The sequence below is a fragment of the Mauremys reevesii genome, linkage group 8 (assembly GCF_016161935.1).
Source record: "Mauremys reevesii isolate NIE-2019 linkage group 8, ASM1616193v1, whole genome shotgun sequence".
Taxonomy (NCBI): Eukaryota; Metazoa; Chordata; order Testudines; family Geoemydidae; genus Mauremys; species Mauremys reevesii.
In genome coordinates, this window is record NC_052630.1 from 40,912,623 (window position 1) to 40,937,798 (window position 25,176).

At 50.9% G+C, this 25,176-nt stretch overlaps 1 protein-coding gene across 1 annotated transcript in view; it reads right to left on the minus strand.

Moving 5' to 3' along the window:
• Positions 1-25,176, minus strand: part of DDR2 (discoidin domain receptor tyrosine kinase 2) — a 160,737-nt gene that overhangs the window by 31,843 nt on the left and 103,718 nt on the right. The window contains exons 4-12 of the mRNA XM_039486285.1: positions 24,339-24,570; positions 23,410-23,557; positions 20,770-20,875; positions 19,317-19,500; positions 18,393-18,636; positions 17,411-17,473; positions 7,569-7,699; positions 6,696-6,906; positions 4,945-5,168 (exon numbers count right to left, since the gene is read on the minus strand). Coding sequence (XP_039342219.1) covers positions 4,945-5,168; positions 6,696-6,906; positions 7,569-7,699; positions 17,411-17,473; positions 18,393-18,636; positions 19,317-19,500; positions 20,770-20,875; positions 23,410-23,557; positions 24,339-24,570 — 1,543 coding nt within the window. The remainder of the gene's footprint in view (positions 1-4,944; positions 5,169-6,695; positions 6,907-7,568; positions 7,700-17,410; positions 17,474-18,392; positions 18,637-19,316; positions 19,501-20,769; positions 20,876-23,409; positions 23,558-24,338; positions 24,571-25,176) is intronic.

A 25,176-nucleotide genomic window follows, 5' to 3' on the forward strand; every position in this document is an offset into this window, starting at 1 on the left:
GGAATCCCAAAGAGGGATTCATTCCCATCCTAAATGTGTCCCACACATGCTTTGGAGCAACATCAACATTAGACATGGTCATAACTGTTAGAATAGCTACTCTAGGCATAAAGTGAAAGGAATGCGAGTCTGCCTTCCAAGTGAGGTGGAATAGCTCTACCTCAGGCTGGGTCTGAAGGGATATTTTCTAGTCTTCAGCAACCACAGGGCTGCTCTGTGTCAGATCAGGACAAGCCCCACCCAAGGCCCCCACTACCGATGTTGACAGAAGCACAGACAAATCTTAAAAGCTCATTGGAAAATGGAATTTCTGTCCCTTGGGAAATTCCAAAATGTGTGACAAATAATCAAAATGTTGACATATTCTAAAACATCTAAATAACCTTATTGAAACATTTCATTGTGATAATATAAAAAAATGAAACAGAACAAGGAAGTTGCAATGAAATGAAACGAGGAAGTTGAACAAAATGCCTCCTTTTGAGTTTGAATCATTTTGAAATTTTTCATTCAAAAATTTCATTAGAATTGACACATTCCCTCAAAACATTTTGATTTTGACAAAACTGCATTTTCCAATAGAAACCTGTTCCAGTTAAACTTTTTTGATCTGCTCTGGAAATCATGCTTTGGCCGAAGCTGAGAAGAAAATAATTTTTGGCAAATGCAGCTGAAAAATAGTGCTTTGATGGAAAAGGAAGCTATTTAGAATTTCACTTCATCGTTTTGTTTTTTTCCCAAAGAAACTTTAGCACTATTCTCATTTTTATATTTGAAATTGAATATTCATGCTATTGCTATTGAGTATAATTAGATAATTTCACAAAAAATGTGGAATTAAATGCAACATTTTATATGAGCAAAAAATGTAATAGATTCATAGATCTTAGAATCATAGGATTAGAAGGGACTGCAAGGATCATCTCTTAACCCCCTGCCATGATGCAGAATTTGTTGTGTATAAACCAGGGGTCAGCAACCTTTCAGAAGTGGTGTGCTGAGTCTTCATTTATTCACTCTAATTTAAGGTTTTTGCATGCCAGTAATACATTTTAACGTTTTTAGAAGGTCTCTTTCTATAAGTCTATAATATATAACTAAACTATTGTTGTTTTTAAAGTAAATAAGGTTTTTAAAATGTTTAAGAAGCTTCATTTAAAATTAAATTAAAATGCAGAGACCGAGGCAGTGTGAGTGCTGCTGAAAATCAGTTTGCGTGCTGCCTTTGGCACGCATGCCATAAGTTGCCTACCCCTGGTCTAAACAATCCAAGACAGATGGCTGCTCGGCCTCCTTTTGAAAACTTCCAGTGAAGGAGCTTCCACAACCTCCCTAGGCAGTCTGTTCCATTGTCCTGCTGCTCTTATAGATAGGAAGTTTTTCCTGAGATTTAATCTAAATCTGCTGTGCTGTAATTTGATCCCATTGCCTCTTGTCCTGCCCTCGGTGGCAAGAGAACAACTTTTCTCCATCTTTATGACAGACTTTCAAGCATCTGAAAACTACTGTCATGTCCCCCCTTAATCTCCTCTTTTCCAAACTAAACATAGCCAGTTCCTCCAGTCTTTGCTTATATGGCTTGCATTCCCCGTCCCTTTGATCATCTTTGTTGCTTGCCTCTGGATCCTTTCCAGTTGCTCTACATCTTTTCTATATATTGGTGATCAAAACTGGACACCGTACTCCAGCTGAGGACTAAACAGCATCGAGTAGAGCAGTACCATCACCTCCCATGATTTGCATGTTATGTCTTTGTTAATGCAACCTATAATTGCATTTGATTTTTTTGCAACAGCTTCACACTGCTGACTCATGTTGAGGTCATGTTCCACCACTACTCCCAGAACCTTCTCAGCAGTGCTGCTGCCAAGCCAGTTTTCCCCCATTCTGCATTTGTGCACTCTTCCTTAAGTGTAGCACCTTACATTTGTCTTTGTTGAATTTCATTTTGTTGTCCACAGCCCAGTTCTCCAATTTACCAAGATCCCTCTGAATTTTAGCTCTATCCTCCAAAGTATTGGCAACTCTCCCCCCTGCCCAGCTTTGTGTCATCTGCAAATTTGATCAGGATGCTCTCTATTCCTATATCCAGGTCATTAATAAAGATGTTAAACACTGGGTCCAGAACCAATCTCTGGGGAACCCCACTTGAGACGTCCCTCCAATCCGACATCATTCCACTGATAGTTACTCTTTGTTTGAAGTTGTTTAACCAATTATGTATCCACTTAATAGTAGTTCTGTCGAACCTGCATTTCTCCAGCTTACCTATCAAAATGTCACATGGGACTGTGTCAAAAGCCTTGCTAAAGTCCAGGTATATTATGTCCACCGCATTCCCCCATCCACTAAATTAGTTACCCTGTCAAAGAAGGACATCAAGCTGGTTTGACATGATTTGTTCTTGGTAAATCCTGCTGGCTGCTAGTGATCACCCCTTCATCCTCTAGGTATTTGCAAATTGAATGTTTCATACATTGCTCTAGTAGTTTCCCAGGGACCGAGGTCAGGCTGGCTGGTCTCTAGTTCCCTGGCATGTCTTTTTTCCCCTTTTTAAAGATTGGCACTACGTTAGGCCTTCTTCAGTCTTCCAGGACCTCTCTTGTCATCCAGGAGTTTGTAAATATTATTGCCAGTGGCTCAGAGACTTCAACTAATTCCCTCAGTACCCTCGGGTTATTAGCACCTGGCTCTGCTCATGTGAATGAATTCAAATTGGTAAGAAGATCTCTGACGTGTTCTTTACTTATCTTGATCTGCATCCCTTCCCCTTTATTGTCTATGGTAACTTTGCTAGTAATCCAGTTACGTTATTTTTTGAGAAACAACTGAAACAAATTAGGCATTAAGCAGCTCTGCCTTCCTATCATCTTCTTTTATCAGCTCAAGTTCTCCATTGAGCAGCGGACCAACACTGTCCCTGATCTTTCTTTTTGTCTGACATATTTGAAGAATCTCTTCCTGTTGTCTCTAACATTTTTTTGCCAGCTGTAACCCATTCTTCACCTTGGCTTTCTTGATTTTGTCCCTACATGCTCGTGCTATTCCCATGTATACATCCTTGGTGACGTGCCCCTCCTGCCATATCTCGTGTGTTTCCCTTTTGGTTTTTAGACAGCTGAAAAACTCCTTGTGCAGCCACATTGGCTTCCTGTGGCTCTTATCTTTCCTCTATGTCAGAATAGCTTGATGTTGAGCCGCTAGTATTACATCTTTTAAGAACTGCCAGCCCCCTTCAACTCTTTTTCTTCCTAATTGGTCTTTTTCTCTGAGTCAGCTGAAATCCACTTTTTTGAAGTCCAGTGTCCTCGTTTTCTCATGTCCTCCTTTCCATAGGATCTTGAATTCTATCAGATCGTGATCACTGCCTCCCAACTTCCCAACCACTTTCATGTTTGCAATTCATTCATCCCTGTTCATCAAAACCAGATCCAAAATGGACGACCCCTAGTTGTTTCTTCAGCTTTCTGAATCATAAAGCTGTCCCCTACACACGGTAAGAATTTGCAGGACGTACTATGTTTTGCTACAATAGTCTTACAACAGATATCAGGGAAGTTGAAATCCCCATACTAGCTTATGTGTGTTAGCTAATCTTGTTACCTGCTTGCAAAATGACTCATCCACTTCCTCTTCTTGATTTGGTGGTCTATAATTAAGGCTAGGAGTATGTTATGGAAGTTGTGGAAGTCACGGATTCTGTGACTTTCCATGACCTCTGTGACATTGGGACCTGTTAGCAGTCCAGCCGCTGCAGCAGCAGGGGACCCAACCCAGCTCCCAGTCCTGCAGGGTGTGGGGGACCCCCTGGACCTCTCTAGCTCCCAGACCTCCCCAGCCCCTGCAGGCAGTGGGGGATCCCCGGAGTTCCCCTGTTGCCACCGCCAGCACGGACCCCGCAGATCCCAGCCCAAGCAGGTGGTGGGGGACCCACAGTTCCCAGTCGGTGCAGGCCATGGGGGACCCTGCCCCCAGCTCCTAGCCCCACGGTCAGGGGTACCTCCCAACTCCCAGCCTCTGGGCAGGGGGAGAATCCACCACAAGTCTTGGTAAATTGTTCCAGTGGTTAATTCCTTTCACTGTTACAATGTGTCTTATTTCTTCCTTGAATTTGTCTAACTTCTGCTTTGAACCATGGGTTCTCATTAGTTAACTGAAGTGCTGTCTGCTGTCAGAAATCTCTTCCCCATCTCAGTACTTATAGTCTGATCATGTCACTGTCTCACTTTGTCTTGGATAAACTACTAGATTACACTTCTTTAGTCTCTCAGTGTAAGGTATGAAGAGTTAACAGTTTTCTGACAGACAAAGATGTTTATTCACCTCTCTCTGTGGGTCCACATGTAAGTTAAGGATTGTAGGTTAATGCAATGGGGAGTCATTGACATACCACCTTGGGTGGAGGGGAGGGATGTGAAGTCAGCAGGAAGGCAGCACACTGGAGAGCAAGCTACAGGGGTTATCAGGACTCATGGTACAAACAATGAACTTTGGGGATATAATTAGAAGGCAAAGATGACACCCCTTTATCCTGCACCTAGGAAATGATTGGGAAGCACATTTTACAGTCATGGGCATTTGTTCAGCACTGACTTACAGGGACCAATACCACCTTCTGAATAACAACACATCACTTCCTGCAGTATGTAGCTGGGCCCTGGAGATCTCCCATCCCAGGTACCGACCAAGGCTCATCCAGCTTAGCTTTCAAGAAACAACCTCACTGCACCCGAAAGTGGTTCTGCTGCAGGCTAGCTGATACAGCAGGTGACTCACGAGAGATCCCTTCATCTCCTTCAGCACCAGGGTGTATTTTTCTCTGGTGGTTTAAGAACACTGTTGTCATTGGCAGTGTTCCAGTGGGACTCTGGTCCATCCTAACAACAGCACAAGGAAGCAGACAGGATCTGAAGAGAATGTAAGAGCTCATGATAAGACACTCACCTCCCCAAACTGGCCTTCTCCAAGCTTCTCCTTGAAGGTTAGCAGTTTCCTAGGGAACTCTTCCACAGCCACATCCTTACCCGAGAGCAGGTCCATAGTGATGGCAGGCACAGAGTAGGTGTTGCTGCCTGTCACCCCCTGCAGATTCACAATGTCAGCTTCTGCATAATGGGGGACTCCCTCGGGGCCACTTGGCTGGGCAGGTTTGACGACTCCACTGCAGCCTGGGAAGAAAAGAGCATGAGAACAGCTCATCTGCTCAGCACTTTTCTCCTGGAGCCCAAGTCACACAGAAAATGCCCTAGGCCATTTGCTTTCCCAGATGCCAGGGGAGAACAGACCAGGCTTTGCGGGAGCTTAAAGGGGTCTGAGACCTGTACAGTCTTCTCAGCTCCCTGAAACTTCACTCCAAGTTTCCAGGCCCGGTTATGATTGGTGCCACAGGTGACACAAGGGGAGAGAGGGGAAGCCAGTAGCATCTTCATCCAGAGCTTGTGCTCCCAGCTCAGAAAGCATCATCAAACTCTTCAAAGCCACAGCTGGAGCAGTTCTAATTGTTCCTTCCCATGCGACTGACTTTGCATTTGTCAATATTAAATTTCAGTCTGACATCATGCTGCCCATTCCCGCAGCCTGGTTAAATCCCTGGGAAGTTCCTCCTCTAGTCCTGACTAATCTGAAAAGAGGCAGTGTGGGCTAGCAGACAGGACACCGTGATACAGGAAACATGTTCTATGCCTGGCTCTGCTGCTGGGTGAACTTGGTAGAGTCACTGCCTTACTCTGTGCCTCAGTTTCCTCAAGTGTAAAATGAAGATAATGAATGATACTGAACTGCTTGGTAAAATGCTTTGAGGTCTCCAGATGGAAAGCTATGAACTATGTATTATTATTAAATAATTTTACCATCTGCACATTTTGCCACTTCACTTTTCCAGATCTTTGATAAATAGGTAACTAACTAACACAGCACAAATGTCAAATTCCATATTAAGTTGAAATACTTGCAGTTTGAACTGTCTTAATCACGGACTTAAGGGACCAGAAACTATGTGCTGAGACTTATTTCACTAATAACACACTGCACATGGCAAGAGCAAATTGATATTTTGTAATCAAATAAAATACACAGCCCATCTTAACATGGCTCAGGGAGATGGGGCCTAGGACTGGGATAAGGCCAGGGACCTCTAGGCTGCTGGTTCAAATTTACCCCAGGTTGATATTGGTCTAAAATCACTCCCACTGGGATGGCTGTCATGTGATGGGATTCCCATGTGATCTGAAATGGTCTCACTCCATTTCCCAGTGGATGCATGACTAGTCCTGGTTGAAATGTTTCTGTCTAAACTGTTGATGTAATCCAACCAAAAAGCCCAGCCTATAGAGGAGGCACCTGAACTACAACTCCCATGAGGCATTTTCAAGCCAAAATGTTTTGGCTGAAATTTTTCAATTTTTGAGTTTGCACAGAAAAAAAATCAAAATTTTCCGCAATGGAACTTTTTTGTTTGTGCCCAGCTATACACATGACCCTAAAAATGACTCCACCACAAGTGTTAGTGTGAGCACATGCTCCTTGCTGACAGATCAAGGATGTAGTGAGACTGAATGCCACTACTACCCCCAACTGGATGCGCCCGGAGCTGGCATCAGGGGCAGGCATAGCAGGGTATTGCAGGAGCACTCTGCTGCTCATTGTTTGCTCAAACAGGGCTGTGTTAGCTGCAGAACTTGTTTGTTAATTCTCACCTGCCTCTTCGTCTCCTGGGACAAACTCTGGCAGTTTGCGGATCAACCGTGAGGGCTCCTGGTAGTCTGGGCCCAGGGGGAAGATGCGGTCATAGGTGGAGTTGGACTCCTGCTCGCTAGATGAGGAGGAGTGGTTGTGGTTGAACATGCTGGATTCACTAGGCAGGGAGAGGCTGACGGTCATTTCGTCATCCAGCATCCGCCGAGAAGCCTAAGGGGACGCAGAAGGAGAAAGTAAAGGGACGCAGAAGGAGAAAGTAAAGGGACACAGCAAAGGACATTCCCCACTCTGGACAAACAGACAGGCCCAGTGTACCAAAGCAGCAAGACAAATCATGTGGGCCAAAAGTTCCTGTTTGGCAGACTGGGCCTGAAACACAACTGTCCTGTGAACCAGGCAGGACTGCCGAATCCAGGGGTGGCTGGGGAACAGTCCCCTGAACCAGGGGGGCCGGGGAGGCGGGAAGGGGGAGTAAGCTGCCGGGGGATCCCACGAGGAGGGAGGTTCCCAGAGCCCAGGCTCCAGCCCAAGCCTGAATGACTACACAACAATTTTACAGCCATGCAGCCTGTGCCCCACAAGTCTGAGTCAGCTGACCCGGGCCAGCTGTGGCCATGTCACAGGTCTTTTATTTCAGTGTAGATGCACCCTCAGTGGCTAGATGAAATCAGTCTGCACAAGCAGGTCCATGCGCTCACCTGTGAGCTTCAGGGGAGATGCAAGTGGTGCACATCCCCAGCTAGGCCTCACCCTGAACAAACTCCATTACTGTCAGGGCTGTGCTGATGTCACCAGATGGGCTGATGTGCAGCCGCGGGAATGAACCTAGTGCTGGCAGAACCCTTACAAAGAAACCTCCAGGATCTGCTCACCTTCTCCAGCATCTTCTGCCAGAACTGCCTCCACAGGATGATGACAATGATGGCCACCAGGATGAAGATGATTGCCACCAGGCAGCCAATCAGGATGCGTGTGTTGCTGTCATCCACTTTGAGGGTTGGATCTGTCAGCAAGTGGGAGAGAGCAGGAGTCGGTCACATTGGGAGGCTGGGTTTAACTTGGGTTCTCATTGGAAACACAGATCTCAGTCACTGGCAAGTTTACTCAGCTGGTACTTCCAGACTCACTACCCCTCAGGGGAGGTTCTAGCTTTTTTGCTGCCCCAAGCACGGCAGGCAGGCTGCCTTCGGCAGCTTGCCTGTGGGAGGTCCCTGGTCCCATGGATTCAGCGGCTTGCCTGCGGGAGGTCCGCTGGTCCCGCGGCTTCTGCGTACCTGCCGCCAAATTGCCGCCGAATCCGTGGGACCGGCGGATCTTCCGCAGCATGCCGCCGAAGGCAGCCTGACTGCCGCCCTTGCAGGGACCGGCAGGGTGCCCCCCCGCGGCTTGCCACCCCAGGCACGCGCTTGGAGCGCTGGTGCCTGGAGCCGCTGCTGCCACCCCTACAGCGGGGCTAGATGATGAGTTTACCTTTGTCCACAGCCAGAAGCAGTGCATAACTGCACCACCCCAAAGCACTCTGCACTTCACTCCATCCCTGGTTCCGTTTGCCAGTCTATCCTTGCCAGGAGCAGACACCAGCAGCACAACTCTGCTGGCCAGCACCCTGGGGATTACTATGAATGCTCTGTCCATTTTCCATCCCCCTGTGCAAGAAGAGGCACAGCTGGGCAGAGCCTGCTCTCTGCCCTGTACATTGACAGGATGTGAGTGCAGGGGTGCATAGGGCCAGAGACAGTCCTGCCCTCTGGGAGGCACTTCTGTGCTAGCCCCTGCTGCACTAGTGCTGGTCATCCCTTCTGCAGCCATGGAGCCTGGGACACCCAGTATTGTGAGACTGTAACTAACAATTCGAGACTCCCCATCACCACACTCATGTGACTCTCTCACACGGTCAAAGCCCAGGATACATACTGCTCTTCATTTTGCAGCCACAACCCTGGACTCTGCAACATCCTGACATAATAGACTAGAAAGTCTGTGGAAACTTCATTTTAACAAAAAAGGAGGCATTTAATGAACTGACTATGGAAATAACTGCACTGACTGTGGCATTATCCTCTGTGCTATTCTTGTTGATATGACATTCATTGCTTCAGACTGTTCCCACATCTTTATTGTTCAATGTGCCACTGAATTCTACATTAACAACGCATAACTGCAGCACAGAGGATGTCTGAAGAAGAGCTGGAAGCAGAATGGGTTGAAACCCAGAACTTCTGTTCTGCAGGAAAATTTGACATCTAAAAAAAAATTTGTATTATAAACAGAAGTTGAAATGAGATTATATATAAAGAATAGAAAAGTTGAAAATGTTTTGACTATTATCATGCTATGTCATAATAGGTCATTTGCAATATTGTTGTGGCTGTGTTAGTCCCAGAAAAGAGAAAGACAAAGGAGTGAGATAAGAGGAGGTTACCTACATGTAACTGGAGGTTCTTCGAGATGTGTGGTCCCTATATGTATTCCAAATGCAGGTGCGCATGCACGCCATGCACCAGAGCCGGAAGCTGTTCTTAGCAGTGTCCATTGACCCGCATGTTCATCATATGTCCCTTTGTACTCACAACCGAAGGTCTAAGAGGCCATGCAGGTCGAGGCCCCTTCAGTTACCCTATTACTCCAGAGTAGTCCAGTCCACAGCAGAGGGGATGGAGGGCGGGTATTGGAATACAAATGGTGACCACACATCCCAAAGAACCTCCAATTACAGGTAAGTAACCGCCTCTTCTTTGAGCAATGGTCCCTAGATGTATTCCAACCATGGGGGGGGGTAGTGATCAGAGTGGAAGTGGGTGCGAGGAAGAGAAAAAATGCAACCTGTAGTACAGTGCGGCCCACTGCAGTGTCCTCAGCCGTCCTTTGAGTAATGGCACAGTGGGATATGAACATGTGTACAGAGCGCCATGTTGCTACGACAAATGTCTTGCCACGAGACATCTGCTAGGCAGGTCAACGTGGCTGCTTGCGCTCACATAGAGTGCATTGTAACTCTATTAAGCGACTGTACGTTGGATAGCGTGCAGCATTCGTGGATGCACCTGGACACCCATTTGGAGATTCCTTGGAGACAAGAACTTGGTCCTTGGACTGATCAGCGATGGCCACAAACAGTTTCATCGATGCGTGAAAGGCGAAAGTCCTGTGGAGGTAGAATGCTACTGCACGGTGCATGTCAAGGGAGTGCAGGATCCTGTCCACATGGGAGTGAGTGGTTTGGGACAGAAGACAGGGAGGTGGACAGCCTGATTGAGGTGGAACTCCACCACCACCTTTGGGAGGAATTTAGGATGGAGCCATAAGGACACTTTATCCTTCTGGAATACAGTGTAAGGGGGGCAGTTAGCCATCGTGGCCACCAGTTCGCTGACTCATCTAGCTGAGGAAATGGCCACTAGGAACATCACCTTCATGGAGAGATGGGAAAGGGTGGCTTTGTGAGGACGGCAGAACGAGATTAAGGTCCCATGGAGGTGTGGGCTGGAGTACTGGTGGGAAGGTATTGAGGATACCCTTCATAAAATGGATAGTGGAGGGCTACGTAACATAGAGGTGCCATCCACGAAGGGAGAAAGGCATTAAGTGCTGCCAGGTGGATCTGTGTAGAGCTGAGGGCAAGGCCCAATATTTTGAGCCCAAGGAGGTAATCAAGGATGATAGGTATGGATATCGTACTCAGTGGGTGGTGATGGAGATAAGTTTTATGGCCCCCTTAAGGAACAGACCATCCACTTCTTGTTGGAGGATGGGTTCCCAGGGAAGTCTGGGGTGGGGAGCGACGAGGGGAAAACAAGAGGAATTCTATGGGAGTATCCATGATGGATAATCTCCAGCACCCAACTATCCATAGTGATTTTGCATCAGTTGTGGGAGAACAGGGCAAGACAGTCCCCAAAGACAATATTGGGCACTGCGGGAGGCATCGGGGGAGGTTCGCAGTTCTTGACCTGCACGTCAAAACTGCTGTTTTGACTACTGCTGGTATAGGGTCAAAGTGGTGGTTGTGGTGGAGGCAAGGAGAGTTGTGTGTGGTGCTGTCTATGTGGTGCCTCCTGCTGGCATTGGAAGTAGGGCAGGTACGGGGCATGTGGTCAGGGATGGAACGGTTGCCACAGCTGCCTGCATCTTGGGACTGGGGTGTAAATGCCAAGGGACTTGAGCGTAGCCCGAGAGTCCTTCAGGGAATGGAGGGATCCGTCCATCTGGTCTTTGACTAGTTTGTGCTCATCAAAGGAGAGGTCCTCAATAGTGTTTTGGACCTCCCTGGGGAATCCGGACGATTGCAGCCATGAGTCCCCGTGCATCACGACCCCAGTCGTCAGAGAGTGAGAGGCCATGTCGGCCACATCCACAGTGGCCTAGAGGCCCTCTTTGTCCATCAGTCACCCCTTGTCCACCAGTGCCTGGAATTGCTGCTGTTGGCCCATTGGCAGCCTGTTATAGCTGAAGTCATATTTGGCCAGCCGAGCCTGATACTTGGTAATGCAGAACTGCAGTCCCACTGAGGAGTTTCCTGTGTAGAAGGTCCATCCTTTTTGCCGCTTTGTCTGCGGAGTAGATTTTTGTGGGTTCTGTCGTGCCCACTCTGCTTCTGCATGAAGCACAAGAAAGTTGGGGAGGGGGAGTAAAAATAAATTCTGTCCCCTTAGCAGGGATGAAATACCACCTCTCAGCTCTCTTCGGTGTGGGGGCACAGGAGGCAGGAGTGTACCATGCTGTCTTTGCTAGTTGCAGAATAGCCTCACTGATGGGGAGAGCTGCCCGAAAGGGCACCTGGGGCTGGAGAATGTGCAGGAACATCAGTCCTGGATCTCCTCCAATGGGATCCCCAGGTCCACAGCCATCCTCCGGAGCAAGTCCTGGTATTGGTGGTGGTCATCCGCCTGGGACAGCGAGGAAGGAATAAGTGCCTTATTCAATGAGGAAGCAGTGGGGACCAGTGGTACTGGTTCCACATCTTCCTCCTCATAAACCAACGGCGCGAAGGGTGAATGGGAATGGTTTATAAAATGCCACCAATGGTGCCTGGAGTCCTCAGTAGAGATCCCAGGGCACCCAGTAGGGTCCCTGGGCATAGGTGGGTGTCATGGCCAACGGTACCAGGCCTCCGTAGTGGGATCATAAGCCGGGGGATATGGCAGTCTGGGTCACGATTCTGGGCTCCAATGGGGTATCGGCGAGAAAGAAGCCCTCAGACTCCAAAGATGGATCAGGCAACAGGGGGGACCATGGGTACCAGAGGCCTGTGATGCAGCAATGGGACGTGTGTGATGTTATTAAGATGAACTTTGACTGTATAGATCATTGTTGCAATCAAGGTCCTATCGTGGCATCAAATCTTGTACAAAGGAGGTCAACTAAGGTGTCTATGACAAGGTCATGGTTTGCTGGTTATGATTATGCTATCTGTATGCATGTAGCTTTTTGTATTTAAAGTTATACGTATTGACTCTATACTGTCTGCATTTCAAACTTGTGCTATGCTTCTGGGTGACACCCCAGACAATTTGCATCAGCACTGCCTAGCATGCTTGATGGCCCATTAAGGACCATCAGCTATACCAGGGGTCGGCAACCTGCGGCACGCGTGCCACCTTCGGCACGCAAGCCGATTTTGCCTGGCACGCGGCTGCCAGCCGGGGTCCTGGCCGCCAGCCCCACTCAGCGCGTGGCCGGATGAGTGAACGGAACCCCAGGCGGCAGGAGGCTGAGTGTGGCCGGCGGCCGGGACCCCAGATCAGCAGCAGGCACGGCCCCCGGCTCCCCCCTCACTGCGCTCGGGTTCTGCGGCTCCCGGGAGTGTGTGCCACCGGGGCACGGGGCCCTGAGCCTGCTGCAGGAGGGGCAGCAGCAGCAGCTCACACTCCCAGGAGCCGCAGAGCCCGAGCGTGGCGAGGGGGAAGCTCGGGGGGGGGGCACGGGGACCACCACCCGCATGCATCCGCTGCAGGAGCCCCGCCCACTGGGCTGCAGCACAGGCAAGCGCGCCCTCTGGCTCCCCCCTCACCGTGCTCGGGTTCTGTGGCTCCCGGAAGTGTGAGCCACCGCCGCTGCTGCCCCTCTCACAGCTCCTCCCCCCCCCCCCCCGCTGCCTCAGCACTCCACGTGGAGTTTTGCCTCCATGTGGAGCCAGCATCTGACCGACATGGGCATGGTAAGGGGAGTCCCAGGGGACAGTCAGGAAGCAGGGAGTGGTTGGATGGGACGTAGGAGACCCCGGGGGTCTGTCTGGGGGTGGGGGTGTGGACAAGGGTTGGGGCAGTCAGGGGACAGGTAGGGGGTAGGATCCTAGGGGGCTAGTTAGGGTGGGGGGGTGTCTCAGGAGAGGGCAGTCAGGGGACAAGGAGCAGGGAGGGTTTGGGGGTTCTGACCAGGGCAATTGGGGTGGGAAGTGGGAGGGAGTGGATGGAGGCGGGGCTAGGGCAGGGCTCTCCCCTCTTTTTTGATTGTTGAAATATGGTAACCCTAGGCAAGGGGGGAACCAGGGGGTGCATGGGGGCTGGTGCCCGCATACATCCACTGCAGCCTGCAGGAGCCCCTGAGGGGGCGCCAGGCCGCAGCCTGGGCAGGAGGGGCGGGGGGGGGCGCAGCTGCTCCCCGCTAGCGATGGCGCTGCCTTTGCAGGGCTGCTGCCCCCCTGCACCGCATTGGCTCCTCCATGGCTGGGGCTTGCTGCTGTCGCAAGCGGGAGGCTCTGGCTCTCCAGTGCCTCTGAAAGGCGGCTCCTCCCTGCCGAGCTGCTGCAGCGGCTGAAGCCCGGCAAAGCCAGTGAGTGGACTCGGGGCGGAGGCCACCTGGGTGGGGTGGGGAGGGCTCGTGGGGGGGCTGTGCACCCTCCAGGGGAGTTCAGGGGGTGGGGAGAGGGGAACCTGGTCTGGGGAGCAGCCCCTGGGCATGGCTGGCCCCTGCGCAGGCTGGCCCCTGGGGTCTATAGAGGCTCATTGGGATTTGCCCCTCAATGAACCGATGTGCAAGGGGGGAGGGCAAGGTGGAAGTATATCCTTGCACCGGCCCTGCCCCAGGGGGTGCGTGCACCCCAGGTTAAGAACCATTGCACTAAACTGATAAGATCTGCATTTTAATTTAATTTTAAATGAAGCTTCTTAAACATTTTAAAAAACTTGTTTACTTTACATACAACAATAGTTTATAGCCTTATAGAGAGAGACCTTCTAAAAATGTTAAAATGTATTATCAGCATGCGAAACCTTAAATTAGAGTGAATAAATGAAGACTCGGCACACCGCCTCTGAAAGGTTGCCGATCCCTGAGCTATACAATTGACCCATTGAGAGACTCAGGAAGGCATGCAGGGACATGCCTTGGGACAGAACTCTTAAGATTTTTCCATGCCATATGCTGGGTAGCTTGTGTTTGGAACAAAGGAAGCACAAGCCACATGGCAAAAGGACTATAAAAGGCAGCTGCATCATCTCCATTTTGTCTTCAATCCTGCTTCTTACCTCTGGAGGAACTTTGTTACAAACTGAAGCTCTGAACAAAGGACTGAATGACCCATCCCAGCTGTGGATGTACTCCAGAGACTTGATTTGAACCTGCAGTTTATTCCATCACTGCTACAAGCCTGAAGCAAGAACTTTGCCATTACTGTATGTAATAGATTCCATTTAACCAGTTTTAACTCTCATCTATATTTCTTTCTTTTTATGAATAAACCTTTAGATTTTAGATTCTAAAGGTTTGGCAACAGCATGATTTGTGGTTAAGATCTGACTCGGATATTGACCTGGATCTGGGGCTTGGTCCTTTGGGATCAGGAGAACCTTTTTTTTCTTTTACTGGCGTATTGGTTTTCATAACCATTCCACCCCATAAGGAGCGGTGCTGGTGGTGATACTGGGAAACTGGACTGTCTGAGGGAATTGCTAGTACAACTTCTGGTTAGCCAGTGGAGTAAAACCAAAGTCCTCTCTGTTTGGCTGGTTTGGTGTGCAAAGGACCCCCAGTCTTGCCCTGCTTTAAGCAATTTGCCCTGAATTGATACTCTCAGTAGTGTCCTGCCAGAGGCTGCATCATTACAACGTGCTTCTCTGGTAGCAGCAACAAAGACTCGTCCACCGTAGAGGGGAGTACGGTGGTGGTTGGAGATCTGGAAAGGGGTGGAGAACGTGGGTACGGAGAAAGCAGCTCCTCCATCGAGAGGAGAGGATCCAAGCATCCAGGAGTGCATGACATCCCTCTGGGCATGTCCGAGGGCCCAGGCATTGTCAGCGGTGCTGGTCGATCCAAGGGGCTCAGAGACACTGACAGGATGGGTAGCAGGGGCGGCTCTAGGCACCAGCAAAACAAGCTGGTGCCTAGGGCGGCCAAATCTAGGGGGCGGCAGGCTGCGCCGGCGGACCTTCCGCAGTCATGCCTGCGGGAGGTCCACCGGAGCCCCAGGACGACCGGACCTGCCGCAGGCATGACTGCGGAGGGAGCGCTCGTCCCGCGGCTCGGCTGGACCTCCCGCAGGCATGACTGCGGCAGCTCAAGCGGAGCCGCCGGAGCCGCGAACCGTCCGCAGCCGCGGGGGGTCCAGCTGGGCCACGCGGGACCAGCGGTCCCTCTGCAGTCATGCCCGCGGGAGGTCCGCTGCTCCCGCGGCTCCGGGGCGCCTCCCGCGCATGACTGCTTGGGGCGGCCAAAACTGTAGAGCCGCCCCTGATGGGTGGTGCATGTGCCAGGGAGGGTATCACTGGATCTCATTTGTGTTTTGCCTTGCCCTCAACACGGGGCAGCTTGGGTGCTGGTCTGGTGAGATCCACCTGAGACCTCTCACCCGACCTGGCCTGGGGAGGAAAAGCTGCACTTATGAGTGGTCAGGGCCGGGGATCTGCTCTTATGCCCGTGTCCATGCTTTTTACCCTCATGGCGGGGCTTGTCCGTCGCCTTCGGTACTGACAGATCCAGGGCCTGGGTGGTGCTCGGCAGGGAGCTCACCGCCAGTGATGGTCTCTATACCGGTGGTTCCAGATACAAGTGTGTCCTCGGGCACAAGACTGCATCCATTGAGAACTTCTGGAGGCAAAGCTCTCAAGCCTCCTGCGTTCAGGGTGGGAACAACTTACAAATTGAACAGTGGGCCGTGTGGTGGGCCTTCTTGCTGAGGCAGTACATGCAATGCTGGTGCTCATTGCTCACAGAAAATGAGCATGGGCAAGAGGCACAGTTCTTCAAGCCTGGACTCCAGGCATAGTCCCCAAGTAGGGGGGGTTCCCCAAATGTGGGGTGGGGGGAAATCTGCACTAACAATTATCTATGAAGAACAAGAACTATGGAACACTAAATACAGCTATGTACAACTATATACAGGAATGGAAAGTAGATCACTCTCTTAGCAAGCTAAGAGCGCAAAGGAACAGGGGTTCCGACTCAGGCCATGCAGCGGTAAGAGGGAACTGGAGAGGCATCAACCCACATGGCCTATTATACCCTCAGCTGTGAGCATGAGGGGACGCACGATGCACATGAGGGCCAACAAACACTGCTAAGAAAACCTTCCAACTCTAGTGCATGGCACACATGTGCACCCACATTTGGAATACATACAGAGACCATCACTCGAAGAAGAATATCTTTTAATTGGACCAACTTAGATCTTATTTGGCCTGGACTGAACAGTAGGCTCTTCAGAAGTTGGTCCAATAACAGATATTACTTCACCCACCTTTGCTCTCTCACAATGTGTGATGTTTATATTATAAAATGGCTATTGTTTTTGTAATTTGTTTGGTAATTGGTATTTCCTATTTTAATTAATATGACATAATATATAATATAATGCATTATAAACATTTGAAATAAGTCATTTTGAAATTAAAATGTTGAAAATTTTCTAAACATTATTTTTCTAAATGAAATTTCCTCAAAATTGAAAAGTTCTGATAGAAAAAATGAGCCCATTGGAAAATTTCCAATCTGCTCTAGCTGGAGGTTTAAGTAATTTGTGAAACAATCACATTAGCAGGACGGTTCTGATAAAATGATCAGCCATGAAAGAGTAAACGATGTTGTGTTAAAACCCCATTCAAGTGACTAGGGCAGTTCACACCTCTCCAAGTAATTGTTTCAGGATGCCTGCAGACTCAGGAAATCATTGCTTGGTTTGGGCCTGGAAGGTTACCTTCACAACCATTAGAGATGAAAACATTTTTTTCACTGAATCTTAGACTTAGGAGGACTGGTCCACAGTACGAGGCTCGCTGCACTGCACATTTTGCATCTGTGGACTTATGGACTACATGGGGACCTGGCCATGGAAGGCATTTCGATCCCATGGCAATGGGTGGCATCATACACATAGAATCATAGAATAGGGTTGGAAGGGACCTCAGGAGGTCATCTAGTCCAACTCCCTGCTCAAAGCAGGACCAATCCCCAACTAAATCAGATTGACATCTAGATTGACAGCAGGCACTCACAGACCATATAATCACATGAGAGGTGTTTCTATGCCCATGTCATCATGAAGTAGCACTTTGCCATATCAGAGTAATCTCTGGGTACTGCAGCAGCTGTTACTCTCAGACTGGAGGTGGTTTCTGGTGCCCTTATTCTAACAGAGTGGCATATGTTTCAGGGGGTCTATATGAGGGTTGCATTTTATCCAGTGGACAGTCCTTCCTTGCAGAAATGTGCCACCTCTGAAGACCTGATGGGGACCAGGCTCTTAAGCACACAGAGTGTCCACATACTGCATCGCACATACCGTAAGTGGTGGGTGCTACAGGAGACTCGGGAGGGGCTCCGGAGTTGTTGTACATGGCTGCATCTAAGAAACAGAATTGAGGACGAGTCAGTGACCCTCACATTCCTGTGACAGCTCGTGTGAGGGCAGAATGGACTGTTCCTCTGTGGCACTTAATTTATGTCACAGAGCACCTGCTCAACTCTACCTGGCCCTGCAAAGGTTCCTAGCCCTCTCCAGCCCAGGTTACCACAACTCAGCCAAGTCTGAATTCTAAAGCCTCCAAGCACAAATCCACCATTAGGGGCAGTGTGCAGGAGAACGTTCCCATTGCATGCTGCTGCTCTCCTCTCAAAACCCTGCTCCTCCACAGGATGAATGCTATAGCTACTGGTACCACAGTAGCCCCAGTACCCACTTTCCATGGATAAATAGGGGACTACTCTTCTCACTGCCTTGTAACACAGGAACAAGCGGACACTCCATGGAATTGAAAGGTGAGAAATTCCAAGTCAATAAAAGGTACTTACTTTCCCCCCCCCCCCACAACACGTGATTAGACTGTGGAACTCACTGCCACAGGAAATCATTGCGGCCAAGAATTTAACAAGATTTTAAAAAGGGACCAGATATTTATATGGCTATCAAAAATATCCAGAGTTACCATAATTAATGATAAACATTTGGGAAGGGACACTTAACCTTCTGCTTCTGGGCTTAAGTCTGTCTGTTAGTGACCATGATGAGCCCTAATGTGGGTGCAGATTATCCCACATCAGTTACTACAGGGTTCTCATACCTTCCCCTGCAGCAGCTGTTGCTGTCAGGTACAGGAGACTAGGTTACAAGCATCTGAGGTGTGATCCAGTCTGGCAGTTCCTACATTTCTATGCTCCAGAACAAATGGCACATCACTTGCCACTCCCTGGACCTATGCCTCCCTTGCTCCCTGACATGGATGCTGTGGCTTCCAGGACCCAATCCTCCCGCCCTTTGCCAGTACCTGACTGGAAAGTGATCTCACTGAACATCATCCAGGTGTCGGCAAAGTAATACTGGCACTTGATGGCGCTGGCCATGCGATGAAGCAAGGGCACAGTGACGAACCGCGCACTGGGGTTGACATCATCCAGCACCAGCACCGAGGAGATGGTGTTGGGCTCCCACTCATTGGCATCGGAGCGGAAATAGCACTGAACTTCCTTGAAGATCTTCACCCCCTTGGCAAACATGTTGTTGCAGTGCACCTGCATGGCAGCAACAGAGTCCCAGGTGAGCTCAACACCAGCACAGGCTGGCAGCACCCGCTGCCCAGGGCAACTCAATAGGAATTGGAGACCCTGAGATAGTCACACAGGGAACACTGTGCTCATCGCGCCCTTGGTGGCACCCTCACCTAGAACCCTAGCTTGTCAAGGGGCCCCAGGAGGAGGGGTTTGGGGACATTTCCTTAGCATTTCATCATAGGAAATTTGGCACTGTCTGAGGTCACAAATGGAGTTAGTCTTTGGTCTCATTCCAGTCACTAGCTGACAGGTCATAGAAACATAGTGATTACAGACAGAAGTGGCCCATTAGTCACCCACAGGCAGGGATAGTAAGTGGGGCAGCAGAGCGGGCTGAGCAGAGCAGGAGCTGGTGGCTAGGGCTGAGGAGGCATGGTGCAGCTGAGCGGGCAGTGTAGCTTTGTGTCACTCATGTTCCCTATCCTTGACAAAGCCCCACCCCACACCCTCCCACGATGCAGGACAGACTGTGTCCTAGACCCTAAGGCCTTGTATTGGCATTTTGAGAGGCACATGACAAAGTCAGAGCCCTAGTCCCTTTCTAGAACGTGCCTTCTGCAGCCAGGCACACGTTCTGAGAGATAAGGCCACAACAAGCCCTCACTGATGTTACCAAGAACGGTGCCCCTGGAGCCACAGACCTTCATGGTGGTGAAGTTTCTGATCCGATCAAATTCAAACATGATTTCAATGTAGCCCCCAGCAGCGCTCTCATTGCGCCACCCCACGTAGTCATAGCCAGGCCACATGTGGTACTCATGGGTCTGTGTGAAGTCATCCAGGCCAGAAACACCGTCCGTCAGCTGGCCCAGTCCCTCAGTCATGCTGCAGACATCAAGGAAAGATACAAGGGGGTGTGAATCTTTAGAGTCCACACAAAAATCTTCCCGCTCTCTGCCTCCCACCTGTGCCCCCATCCCACCAACACTGGGGAGTGTACAATGGATGGGCATTTTTCATAAATGCTTTAAAAAACTGAAGGACTTTTTTCGTTATAGCTTCTTAAAATCATTAAACCAACTCTCTTTCCTTACTGAGTCCCCTGAGAGCCATTGCGGCCCGTTTTAATAACACAGAGGCTCTGCAGCCCTGGGCAACCTTCAGTGGTTTAGCAGAGGTGCTTAGGAGTACTTGGCCTCATATGCTCATTTGTGTGCCATTAAAGAACTTGGATGGACAGAGGGAGGCAAGAAGAACGAGACAGACAGACAGACTAAAATGTTCAAACCTGGAAGTCTAAAGTTCCCTAAATAAAGAGGACCCGATTTTGCAAGGTGCTCAGCACTTGCTGCTCCCAATCGGTCCACAGATCTCACTGCTAGTTGATTTGGGTGGTTCTGTTATTGGGGTTGCTGCTAAGCACTGGACTGCACACCCTGTTGTTTGCAGGAGTGGGCTCTCATTAGCATGGATGTTGATGGCACTGGTGTCTTGGCCTTAGAGAAGGGAGCACCAAAGTATTGGTTGGGGCCGCAAAGAGCCCATTTCAAGTATTACACTGACTTTGTGACCCAATGAGGGCTAGGAGATGACAAGCATCCTTTGGTATGTGGAGTAAACTCCCAGGAGGAATCACAGGAGCTGCTTGACTTTAAGGGACCCCATACTGTGGGAAACAACTATTAACTACACATCAGAGAGATCTCAGTGGGCTGCCTCAGTCACACAGGGGGCTCTAAGAGCCCCCAACACCCCTTCCAGGGGCTTCCCACAGCCTCCCAGCATGTATGGTGACCTGGGCTGAACTCATAATCTCCAGAATAATTGGCTATTTTCTCAGCAAGAGGCAGCGACTTGCGCCTTTGTTGGCCAAGTGGCTCCTTCCTTCTGTGCTTATGGCAAGAACATGGTCTTGTTTAAATGGGCAAATGAGCATATCCATGGCCCTCCTGCCTGCAGGGCACAATCCCCGCTGGAGTGGAGTTGCTATTAGTTAGTTCGTTGAGTACTGAACCACATTTCTACCAAACAGCTTATCACAGGACAGCACTGGGGAGCATTTTTGTGGAGCCCTTGGTAGAACATTGGCAGCTTGTCATTACCAAGCTCTGACCTCCCCCACCTTCCCTGGCAAAGAGCTCTCTGGGAACTTACCTGTAGCCAAAAGCGCCGTCATACACAGAATCATTGAGGTAAATGACTGTGCCGCTGGGAAGGATGAACTGCTGTCCAGCAGGAGCATTGTAGGAAACCAGCCCATCTGCCAGAGCAATCAGTGTGCAATCAGTGTGGGCCCAAACAAGCATCCCCCCCAGCCAGGTTTGCAGCAGCTCTCCCGGATAAACAAAAAAGAGAGCACAGTGCAACATCCACCTAGGCCAAGAGGCTCTTGATTACAGCACAGACCAGGTATGAGCTCAGAAACAGACTGGGCTTCGCTGTATGAGTTTCACACAAAATAGATGGGGGAGAATGGCTGGAGGGAGAACTCACCAGGCTGTCAAATAGGGCAGTGAAACTATCATGCCAGCAGAGATATGGATGTAGGCCAAGAAGATGCAACCCGCCATTGCCAGTCACGTCCCTTCACACACAACCATTGTTGCCATGTCCTCTCGCAAACTCCCATTCCTAGCCATGGACCTTTCCACATTCCCAGTGCCAGCCCTGGCCTGTCACCTTCCCCCGCCCCGCTGTCAGCTATATCCTCTATCAAATCTCCACTGCTGCCACCTCCTCACTGCCACCAATGGCCCCTCACAAACCTCCACTGTGAGCCATGACCCCTCACAAACACCCATCACTCTCATGGCCTCTCACAATCCCCCATTGCCAGCTGGCCTCATGCCAATCTCCACAACCAACCACAACACCTAGCAGCCCACCAGTGAAAGCCATGGACCCTCACAAACCCGGGCACTGATGCCATGTGGCCTTACAAACTCCCATTGGTAGCCAAGGCCCCTCACACACCTCCATGGCCAGGCCTGGCCCCTTGCAAACTCCACTGCCAGCCACGGCCTCTTGCAAACCCCCATTGCCAGCCACAGCCTCTCACAAACCCCCACGGCCAGCCATGGCCCCTCGCAAACCCCCACTGCCAGCCACGGCCTCTCACAAACTCCCATTATGGTCATGGCCTCTCACAAACCTCCATTCCTAGACATGGCCCCTCACACGCCCCCACTGCTGCCACATCTCCTAGTAAAATCCCCATTTCCAGTCATGAGCCCCCACCCCATTGCTGCCCCATTCCCTTGTAAACCCCTCTTGCCACAACCACATTGCAAGCCATGGCCCCTCAGACCCATTAGTGCCATGGCTCCTTGCAAACCCTCAATGCTGCCACAGATCCTCACCAACCCCATTACCCACCAGAGCACCTCTCACACCCCCACTGTGAGCCACACACCTGCATTATTCCCACAGCCCCTCACAAATCCACACTGCCAGACACATCCCCTTGCACATGCTCATTGCTGCCACGGCCCTTTGCACAACCCCATTGCTGCCACTTTTCCTCACAAACCCCAGGAGACAGCCATGGCTCCTTGCACACACTCATTGCCAACCATGGCCCCTCACACAGCCCTGACCCCTCAAAAACCTCCGTTGCCAGTCACAACTTCTCGCAAACCCACATTACTGAAACAGCTCCTAGAAAACCCCCATTGCCAGCCATGGACCATTGCACACCCATGTTGCCAGACATGGCCCCTTGCACACCTCCATTACTGCCATGTCCTCTCACAACCCTGCATTGCCAGGCATGGCTGCTTGCAACCCCCCATTGCTGACACAGCCCCAAGCAAACCCCCATTTCCACTCATGAGCCCTCACAAGCTCCCATTGCTGCCAAAGCCCCTCACACAATCCTGTTGCCAGCCATTGCCTGTGTCAGGGTGTATAAACCCCAAACTGGAGTACAAGAGATAAAGGAGCTGTCAGAAGCTGGACTGGGGGCTTAAAAGGGGAAGCAGAGCAGCTGAATAGAGGGCCGGCAGTGGACAGGAGAAGACCTGGAAGGTGCGTCACAGGAAAACTTGCAGCCTGAGGCTTGGATATGGACCTGCCCAAGCCTGCAAAGGAGGGACTGGGGACTTCTGAAGGTCACAGACTTTAATTTTGTGTTTGGTTCTTTATTTTACCCTGTGGGGAGAGGGGACACTGGTAGGAAGCGACTCAGGGAGGCACCCCAAGATGCCGATCTCAGCTGCCTACCATTGGGCCCTGAATCCTCTACCAGCCCCTAAAGAGGGGACAATGACAGAAGCCTATCCCTTGGTGGGGAACCTTGTTGGGAGACCCTGAAGGTGCAAGGGTCCAGACCTTAAAAAATCAACCCAGGGGGGAAGCCCTGAAGCCCTTGCTGACTTCTGAAGATTTCCACATCATTGGATTCAAACATGTGACCTAGCCAGAGGGCTGAGTCGCTAATAGGACGGACCCCCAAACAGAGGATTTACTGTGAGAAAGGGGAAGTCCTGGGAGGAAGACAACCTGCCACACCCTAGCCTGACCAGGAGGCAGCACTGCTGGTGAGTGTTCCCCTTCCAATCCCCATTGCCAGCCACAGCCCCTTGCAAGCCCCCACTGCCTAGAGATCCACGCAGAGAGAGGGATTTCCCTGGTTCACACTCCGGTAACACATGTGGTGTGTTATGTCAGACCCCAAAACACAACACAGGGTCCTGCTGCCACAGCAAGAGCCATTGTACCTGAAGCTCATCTGGGCCCCTGATCCATGGCACTGGAAATGGGTGTGACTGGTGCCCTTGCAGAGCCCCTGCTCACCTAGCCACGTGCAGCCATAGAGCTCCACTCGCAGGCAGACGTTCATAGAGTGGTCGGTGATGGGAATGAAGCGTATGAAGCGAGCTATGATGGGAGGCTCCAGGTCCTTGAGGACAATGTCATAAGGGTTGGTGTTTCCATCCAGCACCTGAGGATGACAGACACTAGCTGGCAAAGGGCGCTGATGCTGTGCAGCTGGGAGAGACAGGGGGCAGCTCACACACCCTACAGGCCTCCGAGTGTGGCTCACGGCTGCTGCACCCCACCGTACCCTGCCACCACCACACAGCTCTTCCCCGCCACTGGAGGCAGGGAGCTCACTGCTTTTGCATCAGTATCGGCATTTGTGTGGTGGGCACAATCCCACCGGTGCATGGGGCTTTGCCATTGTTAGGGGCCTACAGCATGGCAGTAGATATGCTTGTATCCCCTGCAGTGAACTTCCATCCAGCACTACACTGTGGCAGCCTGGATGGTGCCAATGTTCATCTCCATTGAATTGGGGCAGGTGGGAGAGATGGAGTGGCAAGAATGGGCATGGAGGGTAAAGCCTGCACTTCGACTCACACCTCCCTGGGCACTGCATGGCAGGTACCATCAGCATCTTCACTGGCATTTGCCAATACTCCAGTGACCAAGCCTCAACTGCCCCAGAAATGGATTGCTGACACCCGTCCTAGGGGATGGTGTTCTGCTCGTCGGACAGGCACTGCTCCAGCCCCAAATGCCTGTAACTTGAGGTGGCAGCTATGGCCCACCTAGTACTGGCCCACCTAGTACTGGATTTGCAGTACATGCCAGTGCAGCAACACTTAGTTAGGGTGCCAGTCTGAGCGTGGTGGCACATCCCACATGTAGGGCCCCCCTTCCCATCTCCAGAGCAGTGGGATCCTAGCAGGGAAGATTTATTAGCCTCCCCACCTCCTTACCTGCTTCCCATGCCGGTTCCTCCAGGAAATCCACCGGGTGCCATCCCGGCTGTAATTGATCTTGTACATTGGTGCAAACTCATTGCCGTGGCCGCCAGCGTGTCGTCCCTGGGTCCCCACCAGGGTGATAAAGTGCAGGGCGTGCAGGTCAATCTGAAGGAACTCCTTGAGGTCATCCGGCTCAACGGGGATCTCCGGACACCAAGCCCCATCACCCTCTTCTGAATCAAGCCTGGGGCAGTGCAGGGTGGGGTAGGAGTGCAGAGGAGGAGAGAGAGTCACTTCCAAATAGACTTCCCGTGAGAGCCTATCATGCCATCCTGCTCCCCAGGCGTCAGACCCCACCCTGCCGTCCCCACATCCCACCCTACCTGCCCCTGGGCTGGCCATGGACCCATACCCATACATCTCCTCGCCTGCTGTCTTGTGGGGGTGTTTCCTTGCCTCCCCGCTCACAAATTGTGTGCTCCCCTGCTTTGATCCTGGCTCCAACAGGGGGCAGATTCTGTATCTGACCCATCAGAAATCCCACCAGAATCAGGCCTGAGGGCCAGTGTGGGCCCTGGTGCTCTGTGGGCCCAGGGGAGGGGAATACAGCACCACTGCCCCCAGATCTTGCTCACCAGGGGACCCAAATGCAGTCCCTGCTCTCACCAGTTGTCACTTGTGGCCACCTGTTGGGCACTAGCTACGCAATGCGGGAGGACAGGAAGCATGTGGGACTGCATTGGGTCTGGCAGATGGGACCAGGATAGTATATGGCAGGAGCTGGAGAGTGTCATCATGGGCATGTTCCCTGGAGAGTGTTCCTCACTGCCTCTGACATGCGGCTGGCCCT